The 19,663-nt window shown below is 38.0% G+C and overlaps 1 protein-coding gene across 2 annotated transcripts in view; it reads left to right on the forward strand.

Moving 5' to 3' along the window:
- LOC145988691 (glutamate receptor ionotropic, kainate 2-like) overlaps positions 1-19,253 on the forward strand; it is a 172,398-nt gene extending 153,145 nt beyond the window's left edge. For both annotated transcript variants that reach the window (XM_083123769.1, XM_083123771.1), the window contains exons 14-18: positions 1,164-1,362; positions 3,848-4,079; positions 11,519-11,625; positions 16,687-16,839; positions 17,911-19,253. In XM_083123769.1, coding sequence (XP_082979895.1) covers positions 1,164-1,362; positions 3,848-4,079; positions 11,519-11,625; positions 16,687-16,839; positions 17,911-18,105 — 886 coding nt within the window. In that variant the 3' untranslated portion in view covers positions 18,106-19,253. The remainder of the gene's footprint in view (positions 1-1,163; positions 1,363-3,847; positions 4,080-11,518; positions 11,626-16,686; positions 16,840-17,910) is intronic.
- Positions 19,254-19,663: the final 410 nt, after the last annotated feature.

A 19,663-nucleotide genomic window follows, 5' to 3' on the forward strand; every position in this document is an offset into this window, starting at 1 on the left:
AACCCAATCCACCAACACCTCAGTATGGAAAATATGAGAGAGGGTGTGGTGAATAAGGCTGCTCAATAACCAACTCTATCTCCACCTCCTCATCCCCAATGGCATAGTGGTAACGTCGTCGCCTTGTAATCAAGGGGTCCTGGGATCGATGCCCAGTGGAGGCACATGGCTCAGATCCCACTTTAAACTGTATTTTCAGTCCCGATTAGCCTATCTGTGTATAAAGTGGACTTAAAACAATAAATCAACAAATCAAAATCAACTTCTCATCCTCATGCACAACCACCCTTCTCCTCATATTGCCCTCCCCTCTTTCTCACACCACACCCTACAACTCACAGTTCTTGACAAGCCTGGTGAGAGAATCATGTTTTTCAATAGAGACTATATCTTAGATCTGAACCTGGCAACTCTTACTTCCGTTTCCGCCATCTCTCTTTTCTCTTATGACTAAAGATGCAGCCCAAGGCAACGAAAATTTAAATTTTTTCACTGTCTGGTGAGTGCTTCCTATTTCCTTCCTACTGGTGGTGCAAAATATAATGTTCAATTGGACACATATTGAAAAACAATGACAATTTCTGGAGGGTCATTACAACAATTGTTAAACAATTAATTCAACTCCACAAGCCATATGAATAAAAACTGCTTCTTCTATTCACATTTTAAAAATACATCATTACACATGTTAAGTTATATACATATTGCCAACAAAATTTGGTGCTTTTATTGCACCTGATGATATAAATATTCGTGTAAACTTTCTCTAGTGAAAAAAAAAATCATAAGCAAGACTTGTACATGAGAAAACGTCAATAGCTTTACAAATGATGTAAATATAATTTAACACTTTCAGAGCAAAGTGTAATGACCACTTTTGCTGAAACTGAATATAATTTAGCTGCATGTGTATTTTTTAAAAAACTAAACAGTATCTATTAGAGTATTTTTGTATAAAATTCATATTTGTCACTGGTGTGGAAATTAGTGAAAGTTATTAAAAATAAATAGTTATTTAATTTCAATGCTTGCAACTAAGAAAATACATTCATAGAAAAAAATGGTGCCACAGTGCACAGACTATTTCCAACTTCTAGCTTGTGAATAAAAAACTAATACTGAAAATATTTTATTCAGTGCCTCAGCCAGTGTTATATTTGCAGGGCAATTTCAACAAGAATGGTGGCTGGCATGTGGTGGTTTTTCACTCTAATTATGATTTCATCATATACAGCCAACCTCGCTGCTTTTCTTACCATGGAGAGGATGGATGCCCCAATTGAAAGTGCTGAAGATCTGGCAAAGCAAAATAAGATTAAGTACGGATGCCTGAAGGGAGGTTCCACCTACCGTTTCTTTAAGGTATATAGTTTATGGTAGATGTAGTTAATTAAAATAAATCAGGTATGTGGCTTGGTACCACAAGTCAAACAAATGAAAAAATTACACGTTACTGTTCTTCACTACAGGCAGCTGGTAATCACATACAACTTAGTAGAACAGAAAAAGTACTGCAACTGCAAATTTTATGTTCCAGCACATGACACAGCTATCAGAGCTGTCATTAAGAAATGTTGAGTCCCTTGCTTCAGTCACTTCCAAACTGACCCTAAAACTGATATGACAGTGGTTCCCAAAGTGCACACTGCTGCACCCTAGGGTGCCGTGGCTGGCTTACAGGGGTGCCATGAAATGTTCCAATATTTTCATTGTAACGACACTTACTTGTTAATCTACACATGGTTTTAGAATTGGACCATCGCATCAATCCAAATATGTGTTTATTTAGTACTTTTTACATGTAAAATGTTTCTGAATTTGAAATGTGTGTTTCTTTTTTAACTTAAGGCAAGCAACCTAACCATGCTCACTGAGTGTTGCAAGTGTTAGACAGACCTACATTCTGAAACATCTTGAAAGGGCACCATGAAACGAAAAAGATTGGGAACCCCTGTGCTATGACATACATCTAGTTTGAACCCAACTTTTGTAACTTTTCCTGTAGTAGCATTTAGCTCTTGAGGTAGATACATTTGTGGGAGATTTGCACATACACATCCTATTGGAACTTCCTTGTTCTTGTCCCTATTGTATCACTTTTGTTGTAACTTCCATTATATTTATGTGATTCAATATTCTTACATGCTGTCCTCACTTTCATTACATCTGTTTCAGCACATATACTTCTCTTGTGTCCATAACTATAAATACACATGTGTAAAGGAACATAAGTGTACTATCCATTCTGAAAATATCAAGTTCCTTTTATTCAATAAAATTGTTTTCTGAAGTTTCTTAAGAATATGTTTTCTGAAGAAGAGATTGATGTTAGTTCCCAGAAATTTAGAATGATCTTCTATTTGATAACCTGAGCAAACTCTTCATCACTTTTCACTAAGGGACCTTTCAGACCGATGCGACACGTGACATAAAATAGTGGACAAGTGATATGTGACAGGCGACAAGCAAAATGGGTGTTTCACACCCAGTTGACAAGCAACACAGTCTATAAGCAAGCATTCACCATGCAGGTGCTGCCAGCAGACAGGGGTGACATGATATTGAGAAAGCAGTCCAGTCTGAGTGACATGCAAGCAACAGGCAACAAGCAAAACATGCACCTTGTCGTGCAGTCACTTCACCATTTATAAGATAAGGTAAAGTTCCCCGAGCACTTTGCACCATGCCATGAGGAGTATATAGGGGAATGTGAGGTTAGGGGCCCACACATTCTATCGATTTTAGCCACGTTGGAGGTGATGTAAGCAGCACCATGCTCTGACCCTTTACCCGTAGGTTGCTCCCAGGTAACCATTTTACTTGAGGCTGAGTGAACCCCAGAGCTGCTTTATGTGGACAAGGCCAGAAAAATTCCAACCTTAGATCGTCCACCCTGGGAATCGAACCCAGGTCTCCCACGTGGTAGTCAGATGCACAACCGATTTTGACCACTGCAGCTCCGTTGCATTTATTAATGAGGGTTAATTTCCAAGTGACAGGTGCCACTTGCTGCCTGCATGTTGAGGGTATACAAAAACTTGTCCCCAAGTATGATAAGTGCCTCAATTCCATGAGTGCCTATGTATAGAGTGGTCACAAAGTGGGCGTACCCCTCCTTTATTTTCGATACTACGATTGTTTTGATTAAATGCTTGATATGGACACATACCTGATTGTTTAAGAGTCCAGAACATCAGAATGGAGACAGTCATTTTCGTAGCACAGGTAAATTCTGCACCACGTTCTGGCAGATGTTTTGCTGAGATTTATGCAGGGTCACGTAAATGAAGGCATCTTTCACAGCTGCTCATAACTCTTGTGTTGTGTGATACTGGTTATTTTGACGAATTCCCAGAGATGAGGTCGGGACTTCTTCAAAGTAATCTTCAGAACCTCTTAGTCAGGAAAGATCTTATTTAAGTAATGACACACTTGCAACATGAAGTGTGCCAGAACATGGCACAGAATTTGGCAGTGCTACTAAAATGACTGTCTCCATACCGATGTTCCGGACTCTTAAAGTATCATATATGTGTCCATAACAAACATGCAACCATAACCATCATAGTGTCAAAATAAAGGGGGGTATGGCCACTTTGTGACCACTCTGTAGAATATAGCTCAACAGTAACAAGTAAAAAAATTTTGTCATCTAGCTTCATTCCTTCTTTCTTTTTTCTTTTTCCAAAATGGGTACTACTTTCTAGACATGCCTTGTACAGTCACGAACACTTCTGGTTTGTAACGACTCCATTTACTTTCAATGGAATCATTACAACCCAGAAGTGTCCGTGACTGTACATATAATATTCCAATTATATTAAATTTTCTATCTTCAAACTTTTAGGATTCCAAATTTGCAACGTACCAAAAAATGTGGTCTGTTATGGATTCTGAGATACCAAGTGTCTTCACATCTTCAAACAAGGAAGGAGTCGAAAGAGTGAAGAATGAAGATGGAAATTATGCATTTTTTATGGAGTCTTTGTCAATTGAGTATGAAGTAGCAAAGATTTGTGAACTTACCCAGGTTGGAGGTCTTCTAGATTCTAAAGGATATGGCATTGCAATGCCACCAAGTAAGTCCTACATTGCACTTGAAGGATTAATGGAATGTATACTTATATTATAATCTGTAATTTAGTTATATCCATGTGCTCAAAGGCTACTCAATTAGTAATAATGAGTTTACAAACAGACAGGAAGAAGATACTGAAATATATACACAGTATTAGACACTGTGCTGTGTATAATAACAAAGTATGATGTTAAAGCTGGTTTGTAATTGAATATAAAGAACACCACAGATCACCATTCTCTGGAATTAGAAAGAAACTAAATCATTTTGAAGGGAAAGTGCTCTTTGTCAAGGAAGTTCAGCTTTGACAGTGTTATGAATCAGTTTCAAATTATGAATTTACTTCAAGTTTGAGATATGCCACTGAGAACATTTTACACTTAAAATGTAACAAACATAACAAAAAAGAATATAAAATTGGACTGAAATTACATGCTGATCATTTTGCAATTCTCGGAAAGTGTGTTCAGACTAGAAAATGTCAATATTAGGAAGTAGGCTATAGAACTGTATGAGTGATAGCCTTTTAGTGGAACTATGGAAGAGTTTTATATTGTGGATTACATAGTTGTATGGATACTCGAAGATTTACTTAACTAATAAAAATTTCGGTTAATTTGATATAGAAAATTCTTGTGACAAGTGGATGACTTTCGATCTCCCCACTGAAGTTCCTGGGTTTGTTTCCCGCCTGGGTATGAGTGCATGTATGCAGTGATTGGCTCTTCAAAGCCAACATAATGTATGGTTTATGACAGTACCACAGAAAAAAATAGGTAAAACCAGGGTTGGCTAAGTAGCTCAGCTAGTAGAGCAATGGCATGATATTCCAGAGATCCAGGTTCGAGTCCTGGTTGAACCTGCATTTTTCATTTAAATAATTATGTAGATGTTAATGGTTCAATTTATTTGTAACATTTGTATTATTGTAATATATATCTAATTATTGATTAGCAGTTTCGAAAATATGAATAGCTGTTTTAAGTCTACTTTATGCACAGATAGGCTAATTGGGACTGGGCCTACAGTTAAAGTGGGATCCACCACTACTGTGCAATGTGCATCCATCGGGTATCGAACCTGGGACCCCTTGCTTATAAGGTGATGATGTTACCACTATGCCATCAGGGAAGCAGTTTCGAAAATAGAATTTAATGATTTTTATTATTAAAAAAATTGCACTTAGAATTTATATTTCAGCAACACATCAATAAATGAACGAGTTTTATTTAACAAATATCAAAACGTACAGTGCACAAACAAGCAAAAAGATTAAAATAAATAAAATGTGTATTTCATTTTAATAATACATGCTAAACAACATTAGCGAAGGAGGCAAGCAATGTTTCAGTACAACAAAACATGTAGTACAATGACATGCCGAGAGGGGGATCAAAGGTTTATAGCCTCATTGGCCCGGTCGCTGGATTTGTCAAAATATCATAATAAAGTGATGGTTCTAAAAGTAAACCATATGATCCGCAAACGTCACATTTACTTTCGAAATTCCAGGTAACATTATTCATATGGTAGTAAACGTCTTATACATGCGAACGTTCCGCATATGACTAAAGGGGTGCGTAATTTCTTATTTATTTATTAGTACCTCTATTTGTTAATTATTTTTTAATGTGGGCAAATGGTGACCAAACGGATTTACGTAAAATAAAGGGGGGGGGGCTCATTTATTTAATTTACGCTGTGTGATTGTAATTTAGGATTTGTGGGCACCCTAAAAATTGCATTCGGAGTCGAACATTAAAATAAAAAGTTAAACACAAACTTTAAAAATTTCATTTCAAATCGAAGAAACACAAGCACAGACGATGCACTCATCACAATAAATTCAAAACTCTTTGCATATATGCGAAATTTCCCGCTATCTAACAATGCAACAAATCTTATGGCCTCATGGTTCTCAAAACGTGAAGACACTCCCACGCTCTTTCCACAACTGGAAAGCATCCACGCAAGATCACTTTGAAAATCTCTGAAACATCCGAAACTGATACCAACCTATTTCCTTAATTTTATCCCTCATGGGAAGGAAAGATATACCAGTTTGGAGATAGAAATTAAGCGGTGGAATCAGAATCATTACAGCAGAAAGAGTATATACATAATATTTAAGTAATAAAGTGTCATACAGAGGCGTGCCCAGGGCCGGGGGAGGGTTGGTGGGAGACATAACCCCCCTTTGGCCCAGTATTCCTAAGAAAAGGAAAGTCAAAGGCAGGAAAAAATTACAACAAGAGGAGACTACTAAAAAAAATCCTTGGAGCACCACTTGTGTCATAATAATAAAACTTCAAACATGTTCTTGTGTTCATAATGTGTACAATGTATATGATTTAATTGTGCTGTGTAAATATCAGTGTGTAAATATCAGTAGAGAGTTCTTTTTTAGATAGCTTTATTTTCACCCCAAGTTTTATTCAAAAGCCGTCAATTTATTGAATGTGGTTGTAAAATTTGTGAAACAGCTCACTTGAATTACTGTGTAAATAATTTGGCAGTTGCAAACACTGGTAGCGGTCAACACTTTTGACATAATTTGAGCTGGACCGAGCTGGACACAGGGTGCAGACCAAGGTCCGTCGAATCTTCCCTCCCTCACTGGGGAAATTCTTCACGGGGATGCAGACATTCCACTTCCTGGAAACACAAACGCTCGCCCGAACTCCCAATGTCCATTTTGTTACGCATTTTACAATTAGCGAAATCTAAAATAAATTGTAATACAAAATTATATACAGGGTGTTTCGTAAGTTTGTTTACAACGCTTGGGAGGTGATTGTACGAGTGAAAATAAGGTGGAAAGTTCATGTAATGAAATTCCGGAAACGGCTTTGTTGCCGAGTTATTGACGTTTGAAAATGTGGGAAAATGATTTTCCGAAGTGAATAATGGCAAAACGGGTGGAGAGAAGCCGTCGGTGTTGGGCAATCCACTAAGAAATTGGGTACGCTCTTGTCAAAAAATCACGCGGCAATGTTGTGCAATGTCGGCGGAAGGGATTCCCCAAAGGACGCGAACGAAGATGTTGACAGGAGTGGGGTGGGTGTGTGTTCTGCGTTGAGCTGGTATCGACGAAAATTGGCATGTGTTGAATGGCACCAAAAAACAAAGAAAATTTCCTGAGGGAGGGTCACCATGACGTAAAAACGAAAAAATGAACTGTCATAGGTTGCATACCCTGAAGGGCAGATGGGTGTCTGTGTGATCTGATATTAAGTACCACATTTCCCGCTAGGGGCGCCATTTCCCGCTAGGGGCCTCATAAAGGAGCGCACGTGTCTGTGCCATTCCTGCTTCAGGTGCTTTGCCAGCAGCAGGTTGTTAAACATTCACGGTTGAATGGAAAGACGTGAGGTTTTTGGATAGTAGTGTTGGGCAAACATTTGACCTAGCAGTGTTACGTGTTAATTCTTAGCCACAGGCCATCGTGTTCTGTGAAGTGTACTAGTGTTAACGGCCATAAACACTTGTAGCCCGGTGTAAGGGTTGGTTGCATACACGTCCCAAGAGCTGGCGGACATGCATCTGATTTATGGGGAGGCTGGAGGTAATAGCCATGCTGCAAGGTGTCTGTATGGGGCACGTTTTCCAAATAGGGTGTTACCATCGCACACCTTATTTCAAACTGTAGATACTCGACTTCGAGAAACAGGATCAGTGTTGCCACCTCATCGAGAAGTTGGACGACCGCAAAGTGTGCGAACACGACGGTTTGTGGAAGATGTGCTAACTGCAGTGATGGATCATCCAGGCACCAGTACGTGCGCACTAGCCCACAAATGAAACACCTCCCATGTGAATGTGTGGCGAGTCCTGGCAGAAGAGGGGATGCACCCGTACAAATTGAAGAAAGTGCAAGACCTTTTACCTCGGGACTTTGGCCCACGTGAGGACTTTTGCCAATGGTTTGTTCATCAAATTGAAACTATCCCCAATTTTCAGAATACGGTACTATGGACTGATGAGGCTATCTTCATGAAAACTGGTGTGTTCAATAGTAAAAACAGTCATGTGTGGGAACATGAAAATCCACATGCACTGCTAGTGGCACATCATCAGCACAGATTTGCAGTGAATGTGTGGTGCGGGATACTGCATGACCATTTGATTGGACCGTACATTCTCCCTGTTCGCCTATGTGGACCCACTTATCAAGCATTTCTCAGTGAGGTTTTGCCTGAACTACTAGAGGACGTGCCCTTGACACTCAGACAAAGACTGTGGTTTCAACATGACGGTGCACCCCCACATTTCGATCGGAATGTGCGCCATTTCCTCAATACCGTATTCCATAACCAGTGCATTGGCAGGGGAGGGCCTGTGCCATGGCCATCTCGATCGCCTGATATTACGCCCCTGGATTTCTTCCTGTGGGGAGAGATGAAACGCCTCGTTTACGAAACACCTGTCGTGTCAGACGAGGACCTCGTTGACCGTATCAATGTAGCTGCAGCATCGATAGCAGAAACGCCGGGGTTGTTGGGTCGCACTAGACAATCCTTGATTCGCCGTTGTCACCTCTGCTTGGAAGTACATGGTGGACACTTTGAAAACCGTCTGTGATGAGGTTCCCTTCACATCTCCATTAAGCATACTGTGTGCCCTTCAGGGTATGCAACCTATGACAGTTCATTTCTTTCGTTTTTACGTCATGGTGCCCTTCGCTCAGGAAATTTTCTTTGTTTTTTGGTGCCAGTCAACACATGCCAATTTTCGTCGATACCAGCTCACGCAGAACGCACACCCACCCTACTGCCGTCAACATCTTCGTTCGCGTCCTTTGGGGAATTCCTTGCGCCGACATTGCACAACATTGCCGCGTGATTTTTTGACAAGAGCGTACCCAATTTCTTAGTGGACCGTCCAACACCGACGACATCTCTCCACCCGTTTTGCCATTATTCACTTCGGAAAATCATTTTCCCACATTTTCAAACGTCAATAACTCGGCAACAAAGCCGTTTCCGGAATTTCATTACATGAACTTTCCACCTTATTTTCACTCGTACAATCACCTCCCAAGCATTGTAAACGAACTTACAAAACTATATATATATATATATATATATATATATATATATATATATATATATATATATATATATATATATATATATATATATATATATATATATATATATATATATATATATACAGGGTGTCATTTTAATGGCGCCCACGGACCACGGAAACGTGTAGAGGACATCAAAACAAACAACTTTTCTCAGTAACAATTTTCTCGTTGGTGCATCGTTTCAGCGTTACAGTCGTTCAAAAAAGCCCGTTTTGCTGCCTGAATGCTGGCAACCACACACATCATTTGATTGCATTTGTGACGTCATATCCCGTCGTGAAGCGATGCGTTCCAGGGTTGCCAGGAACACACATATTCTGTGAAAATGACATAGCCACAATCAGCTACATTATGTACCATAAAAGAAAACGAGAAAACACGTTCTGTAACTTAACAGGAATTAAACATACGATACGAAAAATGGTAGAAAGAAAATAGAATTCAAGTGGAAGTGGTCATATCGAATTTTGTCTTAGCTTACATATAAAATATTTGCAAATCTAGTTACCAAGCTGGCATCTACAATTTAGTCTATCCACTTCGTCCTTCTGATACTAGTTGTCTGTGACACACTGAACAGATGACAAAATATAAATGAAAGAACTCAATTCCAAAGGTAAGCAACACATAACATAATGTATATTCAGGGCATTATGAGGCAAGTGGCAAAAATGGTTGAAAATACAGGGATATAAATAGTAGTAAAACAAACTCTCCGACGACTGTGTTTATCTACGCACCGGATACACATGTAATAGTTTGCAACTCTGAACAGGGCAGTATATTCGCTACTGATTCATCATTAGATTGTTACTGTGGTTGTACATGTTTTAGTCGTAATGTAACAACGTGAACCTCAGATACTCCGTTATCACCACAAAAGTACCACAAGGCATCTGGACACAAACCTGTAGATATCAACCTTGCAACGAGATAAGCAAATATAATTAACATGTAGCTGGGCGTAAACAGCCAAATGTAAGTTGTAAGTACAATAAAATTTATTGTTGTTGATATTTGACATGTAGGCTGAGTTAAAATCTGATAATGACACTTCATTTTGAATACGTTTTTTCTTTTACCATTTCTCATATCGATGGTTCACTTGCCCCTTCCCCTGAGATGATTGCTGATCTTCTGGCTGATAGGCTATCATGTTCGGTTTACTGGATGCGTTTCTCGCTTTGTTTTACAGGTAATAATGTGGTTGGTAGTATGTAATTTTTCACAAAATTTGTGTGTTCCTTGCAACCCTACCGTGCACTGTTTCGCCGCAGGAAATGACGTCACAGATACGATCAAATGTTGTGTTGGGTTGGCAGCATCCAGGCGGCAAAATGGTCTTTTTTGAACGGCTGTAGCGTCGAATTGACGCACCAACGAGAAAAATGTTACTGAGAAAAGTGGTTTGTTTTGATGTCCTCTACACGAATCTGTGGTCCGTGGGTGCCATTAAAATGACACCCTGTATATATGGAATTTAGAACAATGATAATAACTTATTTTAGTTATTTTATGACTAAGAATTATTGTTATATTCGCTATCTTGTTTACGTGTTCATGAACAAATATTCGTTACTAGTTTTTGGTGGCAATATATTCTGCTTTTGGTTGAGCTCAGCTATTTTCGGGAATAACGCAAGCTCAGCAAGCAGAGCTTTTTGGTAGAATCGTTGTGGACGGGTTCCACTCGAATTTCACGCTTCGCCATGTGACTCCTTCGGGTGTGTTATTTTCCCGCAGAGCAGCCACAAACATTGAGGCTGGTGCTTGCTACAGAGCTGCTTAAGGAGTTTGCGGCCGTAATTTTTCGCGAAATCGAGTGCGATGGAAACTAAATAAGGCTAAAACATTAAGTACATTAAATGATATTCGAATAATGCAAGCAGTGCTTGCATTGCTTGTACTATATGTTCGCCTCTGCTAAACAATGACTGGCCTATAATAGTTTGAAAACCTTTTTTATAAGTAAAAATTAAGAAAATATAAAACTTCCAACTTCATTTTTACATGAAAATACTGCTTTGATTGACTGATTCGGTTTATCTTCCTTCACTTTTCTGAAACTTTTAGTTAATCACAAAAATGATGATTATATGATGAAATTAATGAAGTCACACTCATTCACACGCTCAGGCCAAGATTCAAACACAGGACCCTGACATAGTAGTGTTCTGTGATAACCACATTGCCACAGAGGTTGTCTTGTGAAAATATTGCCTTTAAAATACAAAACTGTGATGCAAATTTTTAAAATCTACTTGATCTTAATCTTTTGTGCAAAATTATACCTATGTAAATCACATGATAAAACTCTCCATGTAAAAGCCTTTTTCTTCTGATTCCAGATTCCCCTTATAGAACACTCATCAGTGGTGCTGTACTAAAACTTCAAGAACAAGGAGTATTAGAACAACTAAAAAATAAATGGTGGAGAAGTGAAGGAGCATGTAAAGTAAGATTTCCAATATTCAATTCTCAGGACAAGTCAATTTCTCAGATTCATAGTTTATAGTAATTTTTCTTTTATTGCAGAAACTAACACAATACAAAATGCTTTTATCTATTTAATTTATTTCAGTATCCATTTCTTGTAGATTCTGTATGCAATTTTCAAATAATAGTGCAAATTATGAACAGGTAGATTGGTTACTATGTGGTAAATACTTTGTAAGTCAAGATACAGCAGTTGGCATTTTCCTTTTTCACTCTCAGCATGTCTTAAAAGGAAGGGCATGTAAATATTTACAAATACACGTGTTCTACCCAGTCAATTTCAAAATTTTATTTTTCTGACAAAGAAAAATTAAATTCAATATTGCCTTAAACAGAAATTCCACATGAATTATAACCAACCCTTTGTTTTAAATATGTAAAGAGATTTGCAACATCATTGAAAAAAAAGGACAAGTGTATTCTGCCTCATGCTGTTCTGAATCAGCTGGATATCTGTGCACAGAGTTGCAAGAAAAAAGTGTGAGTTAAAATGCATGATTTAATGCATCTTTGTTATTTATACAGTTGAGACTGCTTTATACGTAACTCAGTTCTGCGTAATTCTGTTTTATACGTAAATTACTGTAGGTCACGACAAAATATAATTTTAAAAAGTGTTAATTAAACCTTATTTGTACGTAATGCATTTATACATAATTTTGTGTTATATGTACTAATTTTCATAAAATATAGTTGATTTGTACGTAACCAAGCTACAATAATGTCACAGTAGTGACAGTTTTCAGTTGCTACTGGTTGGCCATGGAGAACAGAAAGAGGAAAAATTATATGCTTGACCAGAAAGTAAAATGTATGCAGGAAGTGGACGTAATCCACACAAAACTAAAACTGAAATAGCTGCAGATTTAGATATCGCTTATACCACACTTTGCAGTCATTAGTAAAAGAAATGCTATTTTAGACGATTTTTTCAAATTGGTTAGTAAAACTAGTGTTTTACTGTAGTATTTCAGTCTCAAAGTGTTCAGTAATAAAGTAAAAATAATAAAATTAAAATAAATAAAGTGCTCCCCTGTGCTTAGCACCACACCATGAAGGCATATAGGGGGTAACACCCCACACTTTCTTGATCCGGTTGTGGGTGGGGGTGATGTGATCAGCATCACGCCCCTGACCGCCTTTACCCCGCCAGGGTTTCCTCCCAGGTACCCATGTTATTCGACGCTGGGTGGGTGCCGGAGCCGCTTCCGTTAGAAAAGTTCCTGGATTTGAACCAGCCGGGGATCGAACCCGGGACCTTGAGCATGGTAGTCAGATGCGTTACCGACTGAGCCACCGCGGCCACTCAGTAATAAAGTAGCAAATTTAATGTATTTAAAAATTAAACTTATAGATTCGTTAATTTACCACTTTATGACAGAAATAACTTGCATTATGTATATCTTGTTCCTCAAAATAGATACAATTACAGTATTTTAATAATGATATAACATGGTATCTAAATCTGGTTTATAAGTAATTTTCAGTTATACGCGTTATTTTCTCTTCACCTTGGCATACGTGTAACTCAGGTTCAACTGTATTAGGGAATTACTCATAACAAAATGTTTCCTCCTCCATGGCTGTGCGGTCTAAGGCACTGACTGAGGGACAGCATGAGTTCGAGTCTGCCTGGGTTCAGTCTCTGGGGTTTTCGGCCTGTGGATATGACCGGTGGGGGAGCTACGACTGAGTAGCGTAACCCAGTCTGGTGCAACGCCCCACCTACACACAATTACCACACTCTAAACACTTCAATTAGGAGGATGGCAAAAGTCTACCCATAAATGCTAACTTCTTACCAGTCGTTGAACACAGATTCTAGATATCTCAGGACTTGCTGGGTAAAACGTGAACAACAGCTTTATATATATATATATATATATATATATATATATGTTTATTATAAACTTATCGTAAGAAAGTCTGTTCGCACACTAGTCTTCAAACTTTATCACTTAAGTGCATTTACATTTACCATACACGTGCATTCACCACTTCTGGATTCAAAAGGGGGGAAGGGACCATTCAATTTATTCCTCGCAGTGAGGCACCATGGGGAGTATAGGGACCTAATTTTATTTAGGGCGCTGTTCGCTGCTGACGTCACGGGCTCCCCTGTAAGAGAAAGTAGTATGTGCGCGGTACCCCCAACCACAGCTGGGAACTGGCCGTAGCCAGCCGGCACCTCCGACAAGCGGGTGCTGGGTAAAGGATTTAAGGATGCCGCGACACCCCCGGCATTAGCTAGGAATCGGCAAGCCGACCGGTATCTCCTGTACAAGGGCGGCAGGTTAGGAAGGAGGTCTAGGTGCTCCTAGACAAGCCGGGCAGGTAGAACCTGGCACCTAGACTGGGTAGTTAGGTTGCTGCTAGGCTCTTCTTCTTCTTTCTTCCTCCTTCCTTCCTTCCTTCTGGGATGGCTGCTAGGCTTCTGGCTGGATGGCCGGTTTTTCCCAGGATGTTTGCCAGTTGACATCCGGGAGCCAACTGAGCTCCGGCCTCGCTGCGCTGGGTTTTATACTCACGGTGGTGCATGGGTGGTTAAAATTTTAACTACAAGTACACGTTGCTAACTCATTTTTTTACATATTGCAAACTTCGTACTGAGATATATCAAGGTTTTGACTTGAGAAATCACTAGTGGGAAAATCACTAGATGCACGTGACAATATAAACTAAAACTGTGTGCATTCTGACAATACAATTAATAATGAGCCTCGCAGGACTCTGCTATTCTAAACAACACGTTGAACAGTGTAAATGCCAATAATTGATAACATTATAAAAGAATATAGGGACCACGCAGGGTCTAATAATGAGTGAAGCTAGTAAACGTAGAGATGGAACCGTTAACGTTTTCAGAATACATTTAAACTAAAAGCGTACGCCTCGCAGGGACATTCCGCTTAACTCTTTCATCCGATTAAAAAGAATATAGTGACCACGCAATGTCTAATAATAATTAAATGGCGACCAAGCAGGGTCGTTACATATGCCTCTTCCTCGGGCAAAAATTTTGAAGAAATTTAAATCTTACAATTTATGAAAAATTTTCATGAAACATTAATTTAAAATTCAATAGAAAATATGACAGTAATAAGAGTCTATTTCTTCTACACATTAGTCACTAGGTCATCTTCTTCCCCTACCACTTCTCTTCTTCGCTCCGATGAACACCTGTAGAGGCGAAGGTTGTCGAAGTTGACTCGGTCGACAGGTTGCCTGGTCCTGGGGTGAACTAACATTGCTGTGTTGTTCCGAAGATCAGTGGCTAAATAAGGTCCAATATACACTTCGAAGAGCTTAGCTATTGTTTTATTCTTCCTCGAACTAAGCTTATGATTTCGAACAAGAACCAAGTCGTCTTCGTGCAGCTCGAGCGCATGGCCTTTAGTCTTAAATTTGCGTTTGATATTTCTAGAGCGCTCTTTGGACTTGGCTAGAAACAGCTTTTGATTCCAGTTGGACATTTGCGGGTCTACTTCGTTGATAGGCCAGTTTAAATGATCAAGGACTTCGTTAGGCATGAATACACGGATTAATGACCCAAGAATAATACATTGCAATATCTGACACAGAATGCAGAACAAAGTAATTAGCCAGCTGATAACCAATACACTCACAAATAGATACCGTGATGGTCGGATAATGTTCCAAGTCTTCCACAGATATAGTTCATTCTCCAAAACTTCCATCAGGAAAAGTGGCACATAATACGGCGGGTAAAGAACTGTTTCGTTACACTGCAACATCTCACACTTATCTTCCTTCACTGGCACGAGCATCTCAGGGATTCTCTTCAGAGTATATCTTACATACTAATAATACATTTTCTCTGGACTCTTGGGAGGATGCATCTTCCCCTCTGTCCCACTAATGATGAACGTGCTTTCAATGCTGAATGAATGTCGTTGTTTAACATATGGTCTGTGTAATAAAAAGTAGACTGCGATGTATGGTAGTCTTGCATTGTACATACCTGAGATTGCATGTTATACTAGTTAGTTTGTACTAAAAAAAGGTAAAGTGCTCCCATGTGCATAGCACCACGCCATGAAGGCGTATAGGGGGTGTGGGGGTAACGCCCCACACTTTCTTGATCCGGTCGTGAGTGGGGGTGATGTGATCAGCATCACCCCCCTGACCGCCTTTACCCCCCAGGGTTTCCCCCCAGGTACCCATGTTATTCGACGCTGGGTGGGCACTGGGGCCGCTTCCATCGTTAGAAAAGTTCCCGGATTTGAACCGGCCGGAGATCGAACCCGGGACCTTTAGATTAGTTTGTACTAGCCATTACTAATTATAAATAATGTAATTAAAATTGTGTTAATTGTATAAAAAATCTTGTATTACTTCAAATATAGTGTGATTTTTGTGGAAAATTGTTGGAAATAAGTTGAACTGTCATTCTCACTTTTTCAATTGAAGATGAAGTTACGAGGAGTAAAACTGCATTCAGTATAAATATTTTATTGTGAACACCTTTATGTGAACCACACACGATGGCACTGCAGTTTATCACACAAGAGTCTCTACGCTGTCCTCTCCTTAAGTGCTGTACCTCTAATTTGAGCTACAAGCGCACTATTTATCATAGTGCTAACCCACCACTGCAGTTTATCACATGGAGGTCCCTATACATACGGCGCTCACTCTCTGTGTATCTCTATGCATCCATCTGGCTCTGAGTAACAGTGTAAAAAACTGACTCAATCCATCTGGGCCTGTGTCTGAGAGCCTGTAACAAGTCGGAACCCAGTATTTATACTGGCCTGCCCCCCAACCAGTGAGGCGAAGGCCCTATTGTTACCTTTCAAAACAGAAAGCCGTTGAGGGAAAACGACCATTGGCTTCCCTGGCTACCGAGCAAGCAGCAATCTAGGCAAGAGCATTTACAAACAAATAAACTTTTATACATATATTTTCCATCTTACAGCTGTGTGCGTTAAAAAACACACATCAATATTTAAATGTTATTTGTTTGCTATTTATAGCTTTACTTTCATTTCCTTCACAGGAAGATCCGACAAGTGCAACTTCAACCAGTGAGCTTGGTCTTGCAAACGTAGGTGGCGTGTTTGTGGTGTTGATCGCAGGAATGGTAGCTGCATTAATTGTTGGCATTTGTGAATTTGTATGGAAATCTCACAAAACGGCTGTGGAAGAAAGGGTGAGGCTATTCAAAAAGATATCACTGTAGCATTTAGAACAGTAATTTTGTTTGAAAATTAAAAGTTAATTCAGGAAATGTTCAAAGCAATATTATCAAAACATACACACTTGAGAGTTATTTGTGAAATTTGACACATATACACTATCCCGAAACGACCATTAACTATTGTTGTATAGCTAAAAATCTATGATAAAAATTACCAAAAACAAGTTCCAAATAAAATTTAGGACTTTCCTAAGTTTAAATCCACGGCAGGAAACAGAATATCACTGGTTCAGGTCTCACTTTAAACTGTGGATTCAGTGCCTATTAGCTTTCAAATTTATAAAGAGAACTTTCGAAAAGTTTGCAAATTAAAATATATATATAACCGAATGAAAAGTTAACAAATCTGAATTTTTTTTTGCATATGATGGAAATTAGAGTCTACGAAATTAGTAATTTTTCTTTGGAGTTTCTTATAATATAGAAACAAGAGGTTCATCTTTTGCCTTTTGTATAATTATTAACTACATATTTGTTTATATGGAAGAGTATAGAAATTATTTAAAAATAAAATTCATGCCTTCTGAGGCAGAATTTGCAAATTATGTTCAAATTTAGAGTTTATAAAAAATGCATAATCTGTATGTTGCACAGAAAATTGGTAAAATGATGCATTACAACTCATACTCACATGGCTATGGCAAAAACCCATTGGCTTTATAGGGAGTGATGCTTAATTGCACTAAACACATATGTAACACTAAATTTTGAATAAGTTTTTATATATATATTTAATATATATATTTTTTAATACTACATGTTGTGTTTTTTTGCAAGAGATATGTTAATTCGTAATTTCATGAAACATGAAGATTTTATAAACACTAAATTTGCTGACCAAGGCAGTTTACTTAGATTTAAAAACACTTTACAAGTAACGTTTCTACCCTCTAACAGGTTCTTCCTCAGACGAAGAACTAAACTAAAAAAATCATTGATTTTATCCAAAAAAAATATGCAGACATAATCTGTATGCATGTGCATATTTTAGATATTAATCCATAAATTTATTGCTCTTTGCAGTCCTCGTGGTGGGACGAAATGAAGGAAGAATTGAAGTTTGCTCTACGGTGCCGAGGTTCTACCAAACCGGTTAGGAAGAAGCAAGAAGAAAATGAGAATGAGAATGAAAATGGAAACGGCAATGGAAATAGTAACTTTGTTGCAATGGATGATTATGCACAATATGGTCTAATCACAAAGCAACCTCTCACATGACACAATGAGATATTTAAAATAGCTGATAGCAATGAGTATGTTGAAATTTCAAATTTATAAAAAAAGTAAGAGTGATTTTTATTTTTTTTATATAAAGGAAAAGAGTGAGTGTTTTAAGGAAGAATTATAGGGGAAAAGTGCAATATATATATATATCATAATAGTAATAAAATTATAATAATTACCAGTTATATTTGAATGTTATCTGTCATTATATTCAAATTCTGTCAGAGTTTATACTTGCAAAAAAGGGGGTTTACTTACCATATCCTGAGAATGAACTTCAAACAATTGGAAGGGTATAAAATATAATAACGAAAACTTGAATGATTTTTTTCTTGTAGGTGATGAATTACGAAAAACTGCTGATTGCTGAAATCTTACCCAGTGAATATTGGATTTAACAAAAAACAATCAGTTAAGTACTCCAGCTCAATTACGTATAATGATATGCTTTGAAAAATACAAAAAAGAAATGTAATGCAAGCGATTGATAGCCACTATTTTCAGTAAAATATACCATTCTAATAAAAATGACAATGTTTAAAAGAAAAAATACTTCAAGAAAACACTTATTTGCTTTCAAACTGTCATTTTATTCTTGCCTACATTGCTTTGAATTTCACTCTTGATGATTATAACTGTAGTATTTACATGTTGCTGAAATTACACAGTGGCATGCCCAGGGGGATGTGAAAGGTCCAGCTTCGAAAGGAGAAAAAAAACTGGAAGATGGAAAATGTGATAAAATATAGAACAGGCTAGCTTATGTATATTACAGAAGACATATTCCTATCAACCCCCCCCCCCCAATTCCTGGACAAGTTACTGGACTTGAACAAATAGTATTGGGTTCCACTAAATAATTCATAGTTATATATAAGGCATTTTTGCTGTGTTAAAAATGTAACAATGTTGTAATTACTGGGTGATGAACATGTTTGTTATTATAATTGCACATGAATGGCAACCATCCTTGCTTATGATCCTAAGCTGTACATAGTTTGCCATAAGCATTCAAATAAGATAAGAACAATGTATGTTTTATATGTAACATGATATGGTGTAGCAATAAAGTGAGTGCATCATCCTGGACTGTTCAATGTAATTTAACAAAGACTAGTAATAATAAATAGTTTTATTATTTATTTACGACTTTGTTTACATGACTGGATTGAAGTTATAAACTTGCTTTCCCATTTAACCAGAGGTGATTTTTTTCCCTACAACTACGAAGGGTATTGAAATTATGTCATGTTCCAGCTTAACATCAGTACTAGTTGGGTCTTTTGCATCAGTTGGTCATAATCAGGAAGTCCAACAGGGAAGAACTATGAATTGTTGAGCAGCTCATAATTGTTTATGTTTGGCAAATTATTATTATTATTATTATTATTATTATTATTATTATTATGTGAAAATGAACCTTATGTTCAGTGGTCAAGAACATCTGTGACTTCTGGCAACATTGTGAGAAGTGATCATCTTATTCAATGGGTATGCTGTCAGGGGAGGGAGATGGAACTTACATGATATATTCTGCAACCTTTGTCTGCCA

This window comes from Lepisma saccharinum, chromosome 6 (assembly GCF_977018435.1).
Source record: "Lepisma saccharinum chromosome 6, izLepSacc3.1, whole genome shotgun sequence".
NCBI classification, from domain to species: Eukaryota; Metazoa; Arthropoda; class Insecta; order Zygentoma; family Lepismatidae; genus Lepisma; species Lepisma saccharinum.